Source organism: Bos indicus, chromosome 4 (genome assembly GCF_029378745.1).
Source record: "Bos indicus isolate NIAB-ARS_2022 breed Sahiwal x Tharparkar chromosome 4, NIAB-ARS_B.indTharparkar_mat_pri_1.0, whole genome shotgun sequence".
Taxonomy (NCBI): domain Eukaryota; kingdom Metazoa; phylum Chordata; class Mammalia; order Artiodactyla; family Bovidae; genus Bos; species Bos indicus.
Genome location: NC_091763.1, coordinates 114209880 through 114230278, shown reverse-complemented (window position 1 = coordinate 114230278; position 20399 = coordinate 114209880). Strand labels below are relative to the sequence as shown.

General features: G+C 46.1%; 2 protein-coding genes across 10 annotated transcripts in view; one reads left to right on the top strand and one right to left on the bottom strand.

Annotated features, from left to right (window-relative positions):
* Positions 1-10982, top strand: part of WDR86 (WD repeat domain 86) — a 43343-nt gene extending 32361 nt beyond the window's left edge. For 2 of the 8 annotated variants that reach the window (XM_070788439.1, XM_070788441.1), the window contains one exon: positions 8774-10982. Coding sequence is in view for 2 of the 8 variants with exons in the window: in XM_070788435.1 (XP_070644536.1) it covers positions 486-582; positions 1181-1377 (294 nt within the window). In the remaining 6 variants the exon portion in view is untranslated. Of the gene's footprint in view, positions 1-485; positions 1970-8773 lie in introns of those variants that run through there. The other 6 variants (XM_070788437.1, XM_070788440.1, XR_011566377.1 and 3 more) reach the window with 5 other exon arrangements.
* Positions 1-20399, bottom strand: part of NUB1 (negative regulator of ubiquitin like proteins 1) — a 36884-nt gene that overhangs the window by 2853 nt on the left and 13632 nt on the right. For both annotated transcript variants that reach the window (XM_019959351.2, XM_019959352.2), the window contains exons 6-12: positions 17521-17703; positions 17238-17329; positions 15963-16069; positions 10795-10981; positions 9869-9976; positions 9159-9311; positions 1473-1619 (exon numbers count right to left, since the gene is read on the bottom strand). In XM_019959351.2, the coding sequence (XP_019814910.2) occupies positions 1473-1619; positions 9159-9311; positions 9869-9976; positions 10795-10981; positions 15963-16069; positions 17238-17329; positions 17521-17703 (977 nt within the window). The remainder of the gene's footprint in view (positions 1-1472; positions 1620-9158; positions 9312-9868; positions 9977-10794; positions 10982-15962; positions 16070-17237; positions 17330-17520; positions 17704-20399) is intronic.

Here is a 20399-nt window from a genome sequence, read left to right as displayed (position 1 = left end):
AAGGGTGCTGTGGGAGAGCAAAGGGACCTGCGACCAGGCGGGGCTGGGGAGGAGGCTGCTGTGCAGAGAGGCTCCTGCCAAGGGGCCCGTCTGAGTCGAGGTCTGAAGGATGGACAGGATTATTCAGGCAAAAAGGTCTCATCTGAGGAAGCAGGAAAGGGTTTGAGAGAGAGGGCAGGAGGATCCCAAACAGAAAGAGACATTTTGTTAGAGCTTACTAGCCTTAGGGATGACAAGGCCGTAAAAAGCTACAAACAGAAAGCTACCAAAGCAGCCCAGGGTAGCCTGCTGAGGTCATTTCTCTCTAGAAGGTGACATGCTGTAGGTTTAAAATGTCACGGACAAGAGCAGAGGTCTTCAGACCTGGATTTCTGTCACATGATACTTACTCTCAACCTCGTAAAGCTCTTTTGGGGAATTTCCCTTTTAACCTAAATAGTTATACATTCATCAAATGTATTTTTGCCCTATTTGTGTAATTAAAGGAAAAGACCCTGATCCTGGGAAAGATTGAAGGCAGGAGGAGAAGGGGACGAGAGAGGATGAGACGGTCGGATGGCATCACCGACTCGATGGACATGAGTAAGCTCTGGGAGTTGGTGATGGACAGGGAGGCCTGGCGTGCTGCAGTCCATGGGGTCGCAAGAGTCAGACGCGACTGAGCAAGTGGACTGAACTGACTATATTTTTTATTTCTCTGAGAAGTCAGAGAAATGAAAGTGCTTCAGCACTTCAAGCTGCCCCCACTTCTCCTTCATCTGCTGGGCCCCCTCCCGTGATCCCCACCACCCAGCCTGCAGTCCTGCTCCCCCAAGATGCTTGGGGTCCCACACGATTGCTCTGATCCCACTGTGCTCTCCACCCATCTGTGGGCTCCCCGAGGGCAGGCAGGGGCTTCACCCCACTTTGCCTGTTTAGAATCAGCACAGTGCCTGCCCTCATTAAGTACTCGTCTGCTCCGTGAACACACATCAGGAAGGATATGGACCCAGGCAGAGTTATACCACTCATCTGGACCCCAAGCTTCTGAGTCATTGCTGAGGATTTCTTTAAAAGGCCCCATTGCCAACATGTACTACTGACTACATAATAAAATTAGATATTCAAATAAAACATTTTAAGTCAAAAAAACTACACTGAAACGTCAACCACCTTTCTCTCCTTCCATGTTACTGTGAAGCTCCTCCTGTTGCAACCAGAAGCCTCCCCCGAGTCCTCGCCCTGGGAAGCCTGCCGCATCAGGGACATGCCCCCAGCTGGGTGGGGGGCACCGTTCCGGCTCGGCCACTGGGTGCGAGAGCGAGACCTCTGACCCTTGGATCCAAAGCAGGAATGAGGAGGAGCCAGACCACAGCAGTGGGGCTCCTGGTGCCATGAAGGACCAGAGAGCCGCTCAGATGAGAAAGTGGAGGAGAGGGCACCTGGGCCGGGAGCCAGGCTGCTCTGAGAGGCCCGAGGCCAGGGAGCGTTACCTTCAGGGCCTCCTCCAGGTTCCCGGCGGCCTGATGGAGTGCCTGCCTGGCTGCTCGCATGGAGTAGCCCATTCCTTTCAAATGGTTAATGTTCTCCAGGCGGCGTTTTTTCTTCTCTCTTTCCTCCTTCTTTATTTGGTCCAGTTCCTTGAGGAAAACAGCAAAGTCACTGAGTTAAGGATTGCAATTTTGTAGATCAGTGTCGTCTCCTCTTCCCACCTCAGTCCTAATTAGGAGAATTCTGAGCTTGTTTTGAAAACAAGTGTCACTTTATTTTTTTGCATGTATTTAAAAAAAAAAAATTTTTTTTCCCATGTATTTATTTTTTTGGCCAAACTGTGGGGCTTGTGGGATCTTAGCTCCTCGACCAGGGACTGAACCCAGCATTGGCAGTGGAAGTGCAGAGTTCTAACCAGTGGACTGCCAGGGAATTCCCACAAGTGTCATCTGAAAAGGATTTCTGCTGCTTAAAAAAAATAAAATGAGTTCGAAAACCACTAATTGAATCCAGCCTCATCATTTTGCCAATGAGAAGACAGAAATCTCTCAAGACAGCTCGGTGACCCAGTCAAGGTCATCACTGACCACAGAGCTGGGAGACGGCCTCTTGTACATTCTAGACGTGGTCAGTCCTTGGCCCAACGCGGGGAGGACAGCAGAAAAAACAGCCTTTTCTCCTCTGATGTATCTGTTCCTACCTCCACGGCTCAGCCCAAGCACAAGGGTCCCTTCTACATTCTCAGAGCAGGAGCACAGCTTCACCGCTCAGGAAAAGAAGGGAATCCTCGCCCCAAACCAAGCATTCCCAGCTGGCAGCAGGACCAGGAGGATGGAGTGACTGCCCCAAACGTTTCCAGAGATGAAGACCACCCCCGCCTGTATGCTCCTGTTTACGGCACCAGAGAACCTGCCTGTGAACAACCGGGCCAAGACAGCCCCACAGCTCTGCAGCCCAGCGCCCCAATGCACCCGGACGGTGTCCGCACCCCTACCACATCCTCTAATGCCTCCCAGGCCATCTCCCCACTCCAAGGCCTTCTGCACAGGCCCGTCAGCTCCCGCACCTACTCAGAACCCGCAGTGGCCCCCCCTTGAACCCAAAGAGGCAGCCCGGCTCCCAGACCCCAGCTCCACCTCCAAGCTGACCTCTCCTGCTTCCCCACAAATCCCACCCAGGCCAGCAGAAGTATTCTTATTGCTTACATTTCAACTTGCATTCACACACACACACCGTGTTAAATGCCTTTACCCTGTTTCATCCTCTGCTTTCAATTCCAGCTTCTTCCATTTATATTTCAAAGGCTAAGAAGCATGAAGAATCTTTAAGCAGAGGAAGATGCTGCCAGCCAGCCAGCAGACACGGGCCTCGGGCCTCCGTTCTCTCAGAGCTGACACAAAGCTGGGGCCTCAAAGGAGACTTTTCCCTTAGTCACAAATGTCTATGTCAGTTCTCTTTTAACCACACAGATCAGATCAGATCAGATCAGTCGCTCAGTCGTGTCCAACTCTTTGCGACCCCATGAATCACAGCACGCCAGGCCTCCCTGTCCATCACCAGCTCCCGGAGTTCACTCAGACTCACGTCCATCAAGTCAGTGATGCCATCCAGCGATCTCATCCTCTGTCGTCCCCTTCTCCTCCTGCCCCCAATCCCTCCCAGCATCAGAGTCTTTTCCAATGAATCAACTCTTCGCATGAGGTGGCCAAAGTACTGGAGTTTCAGCTTTAGCATCATTCCTTCCAAAGAAATCCCAGGGCTGATCTCCTTCAGAATGGACTGGTTGGATCTCCTTGCAGTCCAAGGGACTCTCAAGAGTCTTCTCCAACACCACAGTTCAAAACCATCAATTCTTCCACGCTCAGCCTTCTTCACAGTCCAACTCTCACATCCATACATGACCACAGGAAAAACCATAGCCTTGACTAGACGGACCTTTGTTGGCAAAGTAATGTCTCTGCTTTTGAATATGCTATCTAGGTTGGTCATAACCTTCCTTCCAAGGAGTAAGCGTCTTTTAATTTCATGGCTGCAGTCACCATCTGTAGTGATTTTGGAGCCCAGAAAAATAAAGTCTGACACTGTTTCCACTGTTTCCCCATCTATTTCCCATGAAGTGATGGGACCGGATGCTATGATCTTCATTTTCTGAATGTTGAGCTTTAAGCCAACTTTTTCACTCTCCACTTTCACTTTCATCAAGAGGCTTTTTAGTTCCTCTTCACTTTCTGCCATCAGGGTGGTGTCATCTGCATATCTGAGGTTATTGATATTTCTCCCAGCAATCTTGATTCCAGCTTGTGCTTCTTCCAGTCCAGCATTTCTCATGAAGTACTCTGCATATAAGTTAAATAAACAGGGTGACAATATACAGCCTTGACAAACTCCTTTTCCTATTTGGAACCAGTCTGTTGTTCCATGTCCAGTTCTAACTGTTGCTTCCTGACCTGCATACAGATTTCTCAAGAGGCAGATCAGGTGGTCTAGTATTCCCATCTCTTTCAGAGTTTTCCACAGTTTATTGTGATCCACACAGTCAAAGGCTTTGGCATAGTCAATAAAGCAGAAATAGATGTTTTTCTGGAACTCTCTTGCTTTTTCCATGATCCAACGGATGTTGGCAATTTGATCTCTGGTTCCTCTGCCTTTTCTAAAACCAGCTTGAACATCAGGAAGTTCACGGTTCATGTATTGCTGAAGCCTGGCTTGGAGAATTTTAAGCATTACTTTACTAGCGTGTGAGATGAGTGCAATTGTGCAGTAGTTTGAGCATTCTTTGGCATTGCCTTTCTTTGGGATTGGAATGAAAACTGACCTTTTCCAGTCCTGTGGCCACTGCTGAGTTTTCCAAATTTGCTGGCATACTGAATGCAGCACTTTCACAGCATCATCTTTCAGGATTTGGAATAGCTCAACTGGAATTCTATCACCTCCACTAGCTTTGTTCATAGTGAGATACACGCTATTCCTCCTTACACTAGGATTAGGAAAATAAACCAAGGAAATGACAATGAGTATTGCAGTGCAATATTCTGGAGACACGGTAAAGTGCAGCACTTCCACAGCATCATCTTTCAGGATTTGAAATAGCTCAACTGGAATTCCATCACCTCCACTAGCTTTGTTCATAGTGATGTTTTCTAAGGCCCACTTGACTCCACATTCCAGGATGTCTGGCTCTAGGTCAGTGATCACACCATCGTGTGCCGGGGTCCTGCCCCGGCTGATCCAGGGTATTCGAAGCGGGGACGGCGTCGGCGACCTATTTATTTAAATATTTTATCAAAGATATAAACAGTAATAGGATGAGGATAGCTCAGTAGGAAAATTCAGTGGAGAAAAGAGGCTGAAATAAGGATAGCTCAGTGAGGAAATTTAGTGGAGAAAAGCGGTTGAAATAAGGATAGCTCAGTGAGGAAATTCAGTGGAGAAGAGAGGCTGAATAGCTTGGTTTACGCGGGAGACCAATAAAACTTCAAGACAAGAAGTTTGCACCACTTACGTAGGCCGCAGGCGTCCTTCCGTTCTCCTGAAGGAGAGGAGACACTGAGGCCTCCCCGGTCGGATCTTAGAAGCCCAGGCATAATTAGTAAGCATGGTGGGTTCCGCGCTCCAGATGGAGACTCAACCAGAGTGAGAGAGAACGCGACATGGGGAGACCAGTATTTCGAGAAACTGATCCCAATTCTTTATTTTCCAGAGTCTGTTTTTATACACTGAGATGTTATACAAAAGTCACGTGGGGACAGCAGTCCTGACTTTTATTAAAGTCAGGTGCTTCAGACAAATGTATACAGAGGTCTTAGGGGTGTTACATCATCTTCTGGCCAGGGGGGCCTGCTGACAATTTATGACCCTCTCCTTGTGACAGCGGTCAGTCAATCAGGACACTTATTTCTCCAGGGCTGATTATTCTCAAAACAGACGCCACCCAAATAAAGTTACATTCCTACAGGGTGAGGGTGTAGTGGGTTTTAGTTAAGGAAAGAATTTACTTAGCCCAAGGTCTAACGTGATTAATATCAAAGGTTAATTCTATATATATTCATTAATGTGTGTAAGGGCAGGGGATATGGAGACTTAGCAACAAACATTGGCTCAACAAATGAAAAACCCTTCACCAACACAATTTCTAATTAGCCCACTATACTTATACTAATAGTTTTCTAACTTCTCTAAACAACCTGTTTTTAGAGGGTTTAAAGCATCTCGTGCCTCTCACGGTTGGGAGGCTGTGAGCAATCACATGTGGCCGGACGAGCCTGTCAGGCAGGCTAGAGAACCTTCAGAGGAGTTTGTAGGTTAAAACACTCTTGTCACACCCAAGAGTTTTTATTGACTGGAGCTCTAGGTTAACTCCTTCTCCGAAAGAGGTGGTGGGGGACAGCCCCCCGTAAAGTCAGAGGTGTAGGTAAGAGCACAAAGTAGTAAAGTAGGCAGGCTCTGGTTATGGGGGTAGACGCTCGAGGATTTCCAGGGGGACTCCTGAGGCTCGATCCCGCCTTTGCGTATGTCGAGCTTCCTTCCTCATGACCTTCGCCATGGGCGGAGTACCTCACTCTGGCCCCCAACAATCGTGATTATCTAGGTAGTGAAGATCTTTTTTGTACAGTTCTTCTGTGTATTCTTGCCACCTCTTCCTAATATCTTCTGCTTCTGTTAGGGCCATACCATTTCTGTCCTTTATCGAGCCCATCTTTGCATGAAATGTTCCCTTGGTATCTCTAATTTTCTTGAAGAGATCTCTAGTGTTTCCCATTCTGTTGTTTTCCTCTATTTCTTTGCTTTGATTGCTAAGGAAGGCTTTCTTATCTCTCCTTGCTATTCTTTGGAACTCTGCATTCAGATACTTCTATCTTTCCTTTTCTCCTTTGCTTTTTGCTTCTCTTCTTTTCACAGCTATTTGTAAGGCCTCCCCAGACAGCCATTTTGCTTTTTTGCATTTCTTTTCCATGGGGATGGTCTTGATCCCCGTCTCCTGTACAGTGTCACAAACCTCCATCCATAGTTCATCAAGCACTCTATCTATTAGATCTAGGCCCTTAAATCTATTTCTCACTTCCACTGTATAATCATAAGGGATTTGATTTAGGTCATACCTGAATGGTCTAGTGGTTTTCCCTACTTTCTTCAATTTCAGTCTGAATTTGGCAATAAGCAGTTCATGATCTGAGCCACAGTCAGCTCCCAGTCTTGTTTTTGCTGACTGTATAGAGCTTCTCCATCTTTGGCTGCAAAGAATATAATCAATCTGATTTCAGTGTTGACCATCTGGTGATGTCCATGTGTAGAATCTTGTGTTGTTGGAAGAGGGTGTTTGCTATGACCAGTGCATTCTCTTGGCAAAACTCTTTGCCCTGCTTCATTTCGTATTCCAAGGCCAAATTTGCCTGTTATTCCAGGTGTTTCTTGACTTCCTACTTTTGCATTCCAGTCCCCTATAATGAAAAGGACATCTTTTTTGGGTGTTAGTTCTAAAAGGTCTTGTAGGTCTTTGTAGAACCATTCAACTTCAGCTTCTTCAGCGTTACTGGTTGGGGCATAGGCTTGGATTACCATGATACTGAATGGTTTGCCTTGGAAATGAACAGAGATCATTGTCATTTTTGAGATTGCATCCAAGTACTGCATTTCGGACTCTTTTGTTGACTATGAGGGCTACTCCATTTCTTCTAAGGGATTCCTGCCTACAGTAGTAGATATAATGGTCATCTGAGTTAAATTCACCCATTCCAGTCCATCTTAGTTTGCTGATTCCTCGAATGTCGATGTTCACTCTTGCCATCTCCTCTTTGACCACTTCCAATTTGCCTTGATTCATGGACCCAACATTCCAGGTTCCTATGCAATATTGCTCTTTACAGCATCAGACCTTGCTTCTATCATCAGTCACATCCACAACTGGGTATTGTTTTTGCTTTGGCTCCATCTCTTCATTCTTTCTGGAGTTACTTCTCCACTGATCTCCAGTAGCATATTGGGCACCTACTGACCCTGGGAGTTCTTCTTTCAGCATCCTATCATTTTGCCTTTTCATACTGTTCATGGGGTTCTCAAGGCAAGAATACTGAAGTGGTTTGCCATTCCCTTCTCCAGTCACGGCTACGTCCAGGCAAACGAGTGCACATCTCTTAGGAAGGCTGCCACACTGCCTCTCACAAGCCTTTAACACGTCAGTGCTGTAAGTGACCTCGGTTTCATTAGTCTGTTGCTTCTGCCAGATGAGAAGCTGGCCTGAGCTCAGGGCCACGAAGCGCAAGAAAGCAAACTTCTAGGCATCGTATATCACCCTCAACTCAGTGAGGTGCTCAAACTCAGAGCTTCAGGAGCCGAGAGGATGGCAGGTTCACTGGAGCTCACATTCCATGGGCCTCAGAGCTACTCTTCCCACCAGCTACCCTAGCGCACCCAAGGGTGTGGGAGGCTGACCAGCTCCCCAGGGAGGCCCTGACGCACCTAAGTGAGGGAGACAGGTGCAAACCACTCAGGCCTTGGCATAACCCTGGCCACGGCAACTGGCTCCAGGGCGGCCAATCAGTGAGCAGCTCAGGTCTCTGAGGGCCCTGGGAGCTGCTCTTGCTGTGATGGAATGACCCTGCTAACACGGAGGAGGTGGAGAGACAGAAACCAGAACTCAGGACAGGGTGAAGCACCCCTAAAACTAACCTGAAACCCAGCCCGCCTCTGGCTTTCACATTTAAGCAGGCCAGTACGCTTCTCCTGCACCCTCTTCACTGGGTGTTTAAGCCAGTCTAAATTTGTTGCCTGAACCCAAAAGCATTCTAACTACACAGTCAATGGGTGGAAGAGCGAGCAAGGTCAACTGTTACATATTTATACCATTGTTTTTATCTTCTCCAAGAGCTTATAGTTTAATTCATTAAATGTACATCCGATAGGACACCACTATTTAAAAAAAAAAAAAACTTGTTTTTGCTTCTTATAAAAAGTTAGGAAATGAAGTGGTAACTTTTACCACCTTTTGTCTCTTGGCTTTTCAGAACCTTCTGTAAAAACTCAAATGCTGTTCTCATATGGGAATTAGAAAGTACAGGAGAAAAAAAAAGCCTCAGTTTAGGTTTTGCTAATGACGTGACCCATGACCCCAGAAAAGTCCACCCCTGAGCCTGTTTTCCTCATTTGTAAAACCAGCATATTAGACATAGTAAAAATCCTTCCAACTTCCCAAATCCTAAAATTTCTTTTTTAAAACTGTACTTATTTCTGTTTTAAATTATAATTTTGAATCTTTGCTTTTATAACATATTGTTAATTGCTCGTATGATTTGACTCATTTTTCTAGGCAAGAATGACATCCTGAACTGTAACAATGACCCCATGGAAAACACAGCCCCCTTTAAAATGGTTTCCAGAAATACACTATGAGAAAAAGAGAGAGAGAGAGAAGATTGCTTGACTATAGTCATTAAGACTATAGTTATGAGTGATCTGCCACCACAGCAAGAGTAAAACGAAGGAAACTGTACTGTCTGAAAACTGATGCAAGAAAAAAGACAAATTTTTCTCCTGACTTCCCAGTCTGCAGAGATAAGGACTCCATTGCTAATAATGCCTGCTATGGAGCTGTCTGTCTCTATTCTGTCATACCCGAGAGCTAAGGCACTGAGGGGTCGCACCCACTCAAAGGCACAGGCCTCACTAAGCGCTGCCAAGACCACGTTACGTACCTCTCTGCGGTTGGCAATGTGGACAGCCGCGTGGTCCACGTTCCCATCACACGCCCTCAGGCCAAGCCGAGCTTCCTGGGCACTAAATCCCAACTGCATCAGATTGTGAACTTTGGATGGATCAATATATAGCTCTTTGAAGAGTTGACGTGCCTACGGACAGAGAAAAATACAAGGATCGTGTAACCATGAGCAACATTAAAGCTGAACACAAAGCTAACACTTAAAGGAAACTGGGCTGTACCCAATGTGAATTACGGTTTAGATAAAAACTCTAAACGTGACCAATGTCAACCACTGAGAGTGCAAACAGACAACACCCTCTCTGCTCACGGGACTTCCATGCAGGGTAACAGGAGAAAATAGGCCAAGGACCGTGGGAGGGGCTGGGATCCGTTTCCTCCTCTTTTTCTGGTAATGAAGTCCCCTGAAGTGGAGCTGGGGGCAGCCAACGGCCTTGGCTCGCCCTGGACTCTCCTGCGCCCTCTGCTGGCCGGAAGAGGCTCTGACAGGAGCCACCCAACCCGCTCAGCCAGATGAGGGCTGGTAACTTGGAGCCAGTAAAAGCCACTGCCTCCGTAAGCTTTCCTTATTACAGCATCCTGCCTGCACTCAAATATGTTCACGGCAGACGTGCAGGAGAGGGAAGCACACACCACAAAACACAGCGCAGGGGAAGGCGGCTCCGACTTCGGAGCCTCTTCTCTTACCTTGTTGAGATTTTCATAAGCCTCCTCACCATTTCCACTGTGATAATTTCGGATGCCTTGAAGCAAGTAAAGTCTTAAAAACAGGACTTTCTCTTTTCCACAATTTCCCTAAAATTATTGGGAGAAAAAAATTATAAATCTAATTTTTCATTATAGGTCTATAATACATTTATAATTCCCTTCCTCTCTACAGGGGCAAATGGCGTGACTAAACTGTTTCTATCTTCCCTGCTGATGATGCAGAAGTAAAGCTCGCAGGGGACAACGGCACTAATTGTCCCAAACAGAACCCCTATCTCCAGGCACCCAGGCCGGGACCCCACTGGGCAGGATGAAGTATGCAAAATCCCAAACTAGGAGTATCTTGTGTTGCCCTGTGATTCCCAAGCAGAATTCTGATGACCCGTGGAAATCACCTGAGAAAAGTCCTTATTGTAAAGCCCAGCTCTGGAGCCGTGACTCACTCACATGAGCTGATCCTGTTCAAAGTGTTTGTTTTCTGCATTTAAATCTTTCATAAAATTCTACTTAATACAGCCACCAGCTCTCTCGGTCAGGGTGATCCATGGGGTTGTGTGCCTAGAAAACTGTCACTTCTGGGCTAAATGCTGCACACATCAAAGGCATAGGCTAACTTTTAAAATGTTTATCAATCCCCTTAAAATATAGCTTAAGGGGACTTCCCTGGACTCCTACTGGTTAGGACACTGTGCTGCCAATGCAAGGGGCATGGGATGGATCCCTGGTTGGGGAATTAAGATCCCATATGCCCCCGTGGCATGGCCAAACGATACAAAAATAAAAGAGCTCACTGCAAAGTACTATCACTGAATCTCCTTTGGCAGCAGTCTAAACACTTTAGCAGGAATAAACTCAGGTTCTAGAAAAGGGCTCAGCAATACCTACAACGGGCGACAGCAACGTACTTTTATGTGCAGCAGCCTCTGGTGATTTTCCCCGTAACACTTTCTGAAGCACTCCTGGGCCAGCTTCAGCTTCTTCTCGGCGTCGTCCAGGCACTCCAGCTGGCCCAGGCGGAAGTAGCACCACACTATGTCCAGCTGGAGCACCGCGTAGTTGTCCACCGTGTCCAGCAGCTCTGTGCAGCACTCGCTGCCAAGAGACAGGACGTGGCGTCACTGGTGAGTAGCTTGACAAAGCCTTTTTTGTGAATTACTGGAATTTTTTTCCTCTGGTTGTTGGTGTATTTCCAAAGACTAAGACAGAGATCCCAATGTTTTTGAAGGGAACCCTACGTATAATCTGAATTCTTCCAATGAGGAAAGAAAGCAGTGAGGGTTCAGAAACAGAAGCTCAACATCATCTGCCTTGGGAGGGGGAGAGGACAGACGGACACACACACCCTTGCTATGTGGGGAAAGAGGCCTGGCGGGAAGCGGAAATTGGGGCCATTGGGTCGGTACTCCTCAGCAAACATGGGGAGACCATGCTTTAAAGCAGTGGTTTCCAACTCTGACTGCAAATTAGAATTACCAGGATGTGAGGAGGTTTTGTTTCCTTTTCCGTTTGTTTTTGTCTTAAAAAAAAACAACAAACGGATGCTGGGACCCCACCAGAGCAATTGTAACAGAAGCTCTGGAGGTGGGGCCTGGATGCTGTGTTTCTAAAATCCTCCTCCTGTTGTTGTTTGGTTGCTCAGTTGTGTCCACTCTGTGTGAGCCCCTGGACTGTAGCCCACCAGGCTCCCTTGTCCATGGGATTTCCAGGCAAGAATGCTGGAGTGGGTTGCCATTCCCTTTCTCCAGGGGATCTTCCCGAGCCACAGACTGAACTTGCACCTCCTGTCTCCTGCGTTGGCAAGTGGGTTCTTTACCACTGAGCCACCAGGGAAGCCCAAATCCCCCTAAGTGACTCTAATACACAGCCAAAGTGAGAATCAAGGCTTTAAAAAGGACACCAAAAGAAAATTCTCCCTTTATGTGAATGCCTCAACTGATGAAGATTGGCAAAGACATTCATGTCCGGTGACATTAAGGTGGGAGGAAAGCAATGCAGAAAAACGCCAGGCTCTGAATGCCTAGCTGATCTTGGGGCCCAGTGCTGAACCAGATACAAGCAGCAGGCAGGCGAGACGACGGAGGGCTCACACAGATGGACTTTGAGACCACCTGACTTCCAGCTGTGATTATGTTAGAAATTCATAGTGCAATCTAGATCTCAAGCTTGAACCCGCTTCGGCAGGAAAGTAAAACATGGAACCATGCACGACACATCCACAAACGAGATCTCGTCTGTTTCTGCTGGTCTCCTACTAAAAATCAAACTGTTTCACATCTTGCCCATCAAAATCTGCTTGGGAAAAATAAAAAAACAAAAGCGCTCTGTCATTTACACTTTAAAAAAAAAAGCATTAGTCTCCTAAGCGGAATGCTCACATGCCAGGGTACACACTGGAGAATCCATTAGGGCATAAGAATAACTGCTCAGGGCAGGATTTTCCTATTTACTTGTGGTTGCTTTGCTGGATCATTTCATCTTTGTGAATGTTCTGTAACATACACACTATCTTTTACACACACGCGCACACACACAGCTGTTTGACCAGGTGAGGGGCACCTTCTCCAAGTCTCTGCTTCGCCTGAGAACTTGACATTGAGGGGAGAGGAAGAAGTTCATGGGCCCTGAGTGGTGTAACTTTCCACTCCAGGTGAGACTGACTGATCTACCTATAGACACCTTGCATTTCTGGGACAGCCTACCCCGCCGTCCTCAGGAAAGCAGCTGGCATTCAGCATGGCTCTCCAAGTCCCACCTGTGTGAAGAGGCTCACTCGTGTAACACACCGAGAACAAGGACAGAAAGTGCCTCCCTCCTTTCAGTTAAAAATAAAATCGCCCATACAAGTCTACCCAGGACAGAGTGTGTATGCAGCCAAAACCAAAACCAAAACACAGGCACAGGACTCATGTGAAGAAGGTCACTTCATTCTTTCAGTTTTAAAAAAATAACGCATTTTATTCACATGGCAGCCTTATGATAAGAGATGATATCACCTTATATAATAATTTTGGAATTGTTAGGACTACATTTGAACTTGATCATGTCACTCAGAAATGTAATGCCTTGATATAAAATTAGGTCTTAGAGTATGTTTTATTGATTTTGCTTTAGTAGCCTTAAGTCGATAGCCAACAAATTTTCATGTTAAAAACATTAAAGTCAATGTATAACATTGATTTAAATAAAATATACTGAGCCTCACTTTAGAAAAATTAAATCACATTTGGGCTTAAGTCAGTTATTTAATAGAAATCTACTATATTTCCCTTAAAAGTTTCACATTTTTACATGAGATATTAATTTCAAGAAAGGTGAGCTAAAGCTTGAAAGTGACAATGTTAGTCGCTCAGTCGCGTCTGTCTCTTTGTGACCCCACGGACCGCAGGCCACCAGGCTCCTCTGTCCATGGGATTCCCCAGGCTAGAATGCTCCCCAGGCAAGAATACTGGAGTGGGTAGCCACGCCCTTCTCCAGGGGATCTTCCTGACCCAGGGATTGGACCTGGGTCTTCCGAATTGCAGGTGGATTCTTTACCATATGAGCCACCAGGGTAGCTTAGTATCTGCTTTCTTTAAAAAAAGGAAAGTTGGCTAAAAAGTCATTTATAGTTTTGTTACTGGCAGCAAGGAACTGGATTGTGTGCAGTTTTTTTTTGTATTTCTTGTGCTTGGGTTCAGTGTGTGTGTGTTAGTCGCTCAGTCATGTCTGACCTTTGCGACCCCATGGACTATAGCCCACTAGGCTCATCTCTCCATGGAATTCTCCAGGCAAAAATACTGGAGTGGGTTGCCATTTCCTTCTCCAGGGGATCTTCCCGACCCAGGGATTGAACCCAGGTCTCCTGCATTGCAGGCAGATGCTCTACTGTCTGAGCTAGTAAGTACAGTGAATCGTTGCTCAGGATGCAGTTAAAACGTCATCTAAGGTGGTGGTGTGATGCCTTGTTAGGTGGGACCAGAGCAGTCTGGAGGGTGAAACAAGTCCTCCTTCTGCTGCCACGCCCCACTGAATTCTCTGTGGGGGGATGGCAGAGCCCTGGGGTGCCCTCTGCACTCACCATGCTGTCCCTCAGGCAGCTCCCTCCTCCCTGAGCTCCAGCTCGTGCACTCGGGGGAGAAAGGGAGGCCCTTAGTAGGTTTCTCCTTCCCACGCTGAGGTCTAGGAATGCCAGGCAGTGAGCTGAAACCATCCACAGGCTCCCCCGCGTTTGTTTCCCCACCTCAGGGACCACTGTCCTGCATCGCCAGAAAACCACTGTTTGTATACAGTTTGCCCCGTGTCTCAGTTGAGGCAGGGGAGAGGAAACCCAGTCCCGGTCACTCCACCCTGGCCAAGAGCAGAACTCCCCTTTCTAGTTGAAAATGGGAGAGAAGCTGCTCTCAGGCCTGCTACGCACCACACCCTGAGATGTGCAACAGAGAGCTGGGAGAGAACTCGAGCTACTTGGAGAAGGGAGGAAGACGTCACGGGGGAAAGCAGACAGGACGTCTCTTCCGTCTCCACGCTGCCTTGGTTACGAGTGGATCCCTTTGACGAAGAGAGGGAACTCGCACAGGAAGTATGCTAGTAAGCTGGCCTGAATAAACAGATTCCCCAGAAAAACAACATTTTCTACTTAAAAGGGCACCGATACTTATTATTGGGTTACTATATCTACTTCTCACTGAACATGTGAATGTACTGTGAACTGAAAAGAGAGTTGTTATTGTTTTTCAAGGGTTCCCTGAGACCTGAAAATGATTTCAAGGGTTTTTCCAGGGTTAAAAACAAAACAGAAAGGCCCATACAGACACATTAAGATCGACCGTGTCTTGATAACTGCTGAAGATGAATGCAAAGTCTATGGGACTCATTATATTAGTCGCTATTATTATGTATGTTTGAGATTTTCCATAACAAAAAGTTAGAAACAACTGTGGAAGGAAATAAAAAACGTATCTGAATTTAATGACTAACTTACAGCCTGCACTGCCTGGAGGCAGGAGAAGAAAACGGCAGAGGCACCAAGGCCCTGTTCTGGTTACTTCCCTGCCTCCCAAATATTTTAGAAAATAAATCCCCCTTTCTGCCTATGTTTAAGCTGGTTCACTTAAAACGCAAGGTGCTACTTGTACAGCTGGCAAACTAAAAATACCATTTATCTTGTTGAAGTACACTGTATATATTGGGAATTTCTCAAAATGGAAAAGAAAATACCACTAAAGCCATTACCTTTTGACCACTGCACACATCAAGTCTATCTCTCAAATGTTTCATCTGCCTGGATCATAGCGTCTCAGTATCATTTCCCATTAAGAGGCACCAGAGAAAGTGCTGGGGCAGGAAACAGCCAGGGTGAGTCTGGACCAGCTTTGGACAAGAGAGAGTACAAAGGCCACCGCATCAGGGCAAAGGGCTGCAGGACCACCTGCCCACTGAAGATGGCCACCACAAGCACTGAGCCATGAGCGCATATTGACACTTAAAAAAAAAAAAAAAAAAAGGCAAGGAAGCCTCACCAGTGATGTCATCTTTAGAAGATGCTAGGGAAGCCACTCATTTATTCTGACAACAAGAAAATAAGGAGAAAGAACCAAGCATTTTGTTCTGTCTTTCTGTACAAACTGTACCTCAGGAGAACCAAGCGACTGATGAGGGAAAGTCTTTTTCAAATGAATTCCAGCAATAAACACAGAAGGAATAACGAGCTATCATTATTCTGAGCCCCTATGAAACAATGGATTTGGAGAATGATCACCAACGTGTATACCAAAACCATCAGGCGAAAAGCTGATGGGGACTGCAGAGTCAGTTGTAGTTCAGGTGGGCAACGCATCATAAGAAACAGACATGAAATCCTACGTGCTTGTTGTAAAAAAAAAATTAGCGCAATAAGTTTATAAAACTCTTTAGCGATCAATTAGAAATACACTGGGGAGAAAGAGTTCACCGGTCAGTCTACATCATAACTATCCTTTGACATGAACCATCTCGGGGGAAGCCTGAAGTCTGGGGCGCACAGGGCTGGGGAAGGTGCTGTGTGTGACTGCCGCCCTCCTCCAAACTGGACCCCACCAGGGACAAAAGTGCCTACCAGAAATATCTGTCAGCGTCCAACAGACATGGCAAGGCTATTCCATGTTCCTTTCTTTTCAGGAAAGCTCTGCCCTTCTCATGATATCCCATAGCTAACATAAGGGCCTAGGGAAAAATAAGGGTTTAAAAAAACATCACTTTAAATTATAAGAAAACAAATTATATTAAAAGCATATTAAGTCTAAAGAAATAAAAGAACGTGAAAACAAACAAACCAACCCAAGATCACAACGAAATCTAAAAGTCAAAATTAAGGAAAACAGAATTAAAGCTTCATCTCATTTAAACACTGAAACAAGAACTCCATTTAGTGAGTCTGTCCCTTTGAGGGACACTTAATGTGCCCGTCCCTTTGTTTGCATCCGTTTATTTTAGTATCTGCTGATCTGGGTCTATTTCTAGTATCCATAAGACTAAACGTATTTTAAAGAAGCCAGTGACGACTGTACCCTTTTTAGAAACATTCATTCATTCATTTCACTTTCTATTCCTAACTGGGTTTTTCTCTGACGAATCTGTCAACTGTAGCATTTCTGAAACAATTTTTGTAAGACGATTCAAATTTCCTTAAAATTCATTAATATTTTTAGATTTGAATTCTTATATATTGTTAATGTTTTCCACAAAGATCTAAATATTATTAATATGAGAATACAATACTTACAGTGGGAAAATAATTACCATAAAAAAATCAACTGAGAGTTACAAAGTTCTCTTATTAAAATTTAACTTTAAACAATGTAACCCATACAGTGAAACCTACTCAAAAATGTCCTTTAAAGACCAAAAAATTAAAATCAACATGACCCACAGCCACTAAAGCTTTTCATGTAAGAAGCTACTGGATTCCAGCTCAGAGACTGATCTCACGGGCCACGTTGCAGAGGTGGCTAGAAAGACCCCCCTGGAAACGCTCCAAGGTAAAGCCGCGTCCCCTCACTCCAATTAGAGAGCGGGGCTGCAGGGCCAGAGGGCAGCCCCCGCTGCCATTCTGATCCACCCCCTAGGGCATGTGGCCTCGAGGAAGATGGACTGCACCAGGACAAGCACTGCCACAGGAAGCCACTGCTCCAGGACAGGGAGGTCCTGCCATTCCGCACTGAACTCACCGGGTGGGCCAGCAGGGTCGTAGGTGACATTCTCTTGTTTATCAGCTGGAGACAGAAAGCTGTTCCTAGTCCTTTATGTAACATTCCAAGACAAAATAGGTAGAATCCACTTCTGTTCTGACAGCAAATCAAAGAGCAAGCCACACGTTTCTTACAGAACTTACCTTTCTTTCTGATGGAGGGATTCTGATTGATCTGCCTGTCTGGTTAGCTATGTCTAAGTATGGTGTGGCTTCTGGATCCACCACCATCTCAGCTGCAAAAAGCCAAGAGTGACTCCATTAGTTCAAGGTTAAAAAGCAGTGATGGGGGCATAAAAAATGTGAGACTGTTGGGAAAGAAAGGCCAATGAGAACTGTGATACCCCCAACTCTCCACTCCCGAGCCCAGCCCATTCTCGCCGCCCCCTTCGAGGACTTGAGCAGAAAAGTCTGAAGCTCTGTGCACCTCTCTCCGCAAGGATCTCCAGTCCTCTTTTAGTCCTCTGAATTCTTTTTTCTTCTAGCTTGGCTTCATTGCGCTTTTCTTCTTCAACCTGGACGTTTTTTCTCACGTCTTCTTCAGACTGTTTTAGTTCCAGAACCATAGCTTTCACATTGTGGGTCACTCCCTGCTCCTTAAGCGTTTCCCCTGTCACAATCAGAAACGCATGTTATAAAGAGTCAGGAAGTGCCCTGGGTAACAGGGCATCTTCTCTGTCACATGGAATTCTCCAGCTTGCATTAGCCCTTGCAAACCACCATGCCACGACTGCTAAGAGTGTGTTTAAATCTGGTTGTTTAATTGCATTAACTGTTAAGCATGGGTTAAAATCAGTCAGTGAAATGAGCTGACTATATTAATCCTTTTCAATATTCTTTATTCTCATCCTAAAATCAAGTCAAAGCAATCACTGTCTGAGAATCTACTCTAGAGAGAGCACTCTGCTAGGCAACACAAGAGGAAAATGAGGAAGTCCTGCAGGTGAATTCTCCTACCTCCAGCTAGAGGCATAATCCAGTTCTCAGCCATGGGCCAGGAGCCAGAGTGCAGGAGCACACTGGGAGAGGGGATTTACTGAAGTGGTAAAAACAAATACCTTGGGTTCCATCCCTTCTTAACCCTGTGGCCCTGAATAAACCACTTATTGTCCATGTTCTCAGACACAAGATAGGAGTAAAGACAGAGGTGGAAAGTCAATGAAACAGAATGAAGGAGAATACTAACAAAATCAAAAGCTGGCTCTATGAAAAAAGTTAATCAAACATACAAACCTAATAAAAACAAAGTCAAAATGCAAATAAAATGAAAAAGTGTAAATACAGATCAGAAACATTATAAAATAACGAAGTAATATTATGAACTACAAACATAAATTTGAACATTTCTGGAAAACTCTAATTGAACATACCTTCATAGACATACATATACACATGCATACAAACATACATATATGTATTTAGAAACTCAACAACCATTCTAACATTTATGCTGAAAAATAAAGATCCATCAGCAGCCAAGCTACCTTGATAAAGAAGAGCCATGAGTGGTACTCATCTTACTAGATTTTAAAACTAAAGCCACAATAATTAAAAACACACAAACAACTCTATGGTTCTGGCTCAGGAACAAAGCTACAGGTAAATGAAAAGAGCAGAAAGTACAGAAACACGGCCCTAATAAGGGGACACCAAAAAGTGAGCGTGTTTACTGAAGACACGTTTAGTAGGGGCAACCCACTCCAGTATTCCTGCCTGGAAAATCCCATGGACGGTAGAACCTGGTAGGCTACTGTCCATGGGGTCGCAAAGAGTCAGACACAACTGAGCAACTTCACTTTCACTATCGGGAGAAAACTAAAGCTGGAATCTAGCTTTTACATATAGAGAGGGACTCTGAATAGATAAAGACTTCATATAAGAAACTGTAGAAGACTATCCATGTGGTCCTGCGGTTGGAGAAAGAACTCCTTAAAACGCCAACAACAAGGCGAAAAACTGCTGGATTTGATAACATCAGAATCGAAGATTTCTGCACAACGAAGGATGCCACACACAACCAACACAGAGGCGAGACGCCATGAAATGCCCCCTAAAGCAGGCCACAGGCACGGCCGGCAGGAGTGCTGGAAAGAAAGACCGGGGCTGGGCTGGGGAGGCCGCATTCCAACCAGGCTGGGATGTGCACCTCTCTCTGGAGGCCACGGGAACTTACTGGAAACCAAACAGACACAGCACCTGCCTGAACTGCTCCAGAAGCTAACTGGACTCCCCAGTCCATTCACGTCCCCTTCATATCCACTGCCCTACTGCAGCCAAAGTGGCCTCTGAAACACAAATATAATTGTGGGTCACTCCCCAGCATCAATGGCTTTCCCCCTACCTAGAAACGCAAATATGAATGAGATTCGAACCCAGGCTTTCTCAGCTGTACTATGGCATTGTGAGCTGGATAAGTCTTTTAATACTTATTTTCATTTATTTATTAGCTGTGCCGGGTCTTAGCTGTGGCATATAAACTCTCAGCTGTGGCATGTGGGGTCTAGTTCCCTGATCAGGCACTGAACTCAGGGCCCCGCATGGGAAGCGCAGAGTCTCAGCCACTGGACCACTAGGGAAGTCCCTGTATAAGAGCTCTTCTGCGCCTTGATGTTCAGCACCATCCCTAGTCTCCTCCCATTAACTGTTAGGAGCACAGCCTCCTCTGGCCCCCTGCTACCAAGTCATGACAACCAAAAATGTCTCTATGCGTGTGTGCTAAGTTGCTCAGTCCTGTCTGACTCTTTGTGACTCTATGGACTGTAGCCCACCAGGTTCCTCTGTCCATGGAATTCTCCAGGCAAGAGTACTGGAGTGGGCTGCCATTTCCTTCTCCATGGATCTTCCTGACCCAGGGATCAAACCTGTGTCTCTGACATCTCCTGCACTGGCACTGGCGGGCAGATTCTTTACCACTAGCACCAGCTGTCTCCAGACATTGCCAATGTCCCCTGCGTGGCAAAATCACCCTGGGTTAAGCACCACCACTACTGGCTTTACCACGTGGCCTCTGCCTGCTCTCCATCCTTAAGAAGCACTAGCTTCTCCTCACCGTCCACACTCAGATTCGCCAGACCTCTCCAATCCCTCACACGACAGAGCTCTGCCTGAGGCTCTCTGCGGGAGCGCTCCCCGCCGCAGCCCCTGCCGTGCTCACTCAGACGGAGAGAAGTGCCATCTCCCTTGCAGCACACCCTGACTCCCATCCTGCAGCATCCCATCAGACCTCCACTGAGCATCAAACTCTAAAATAACTGGCTTTTAGTTATACATATGATAAAGCCACCCCAAAGTTTTGAATAGAGGAAG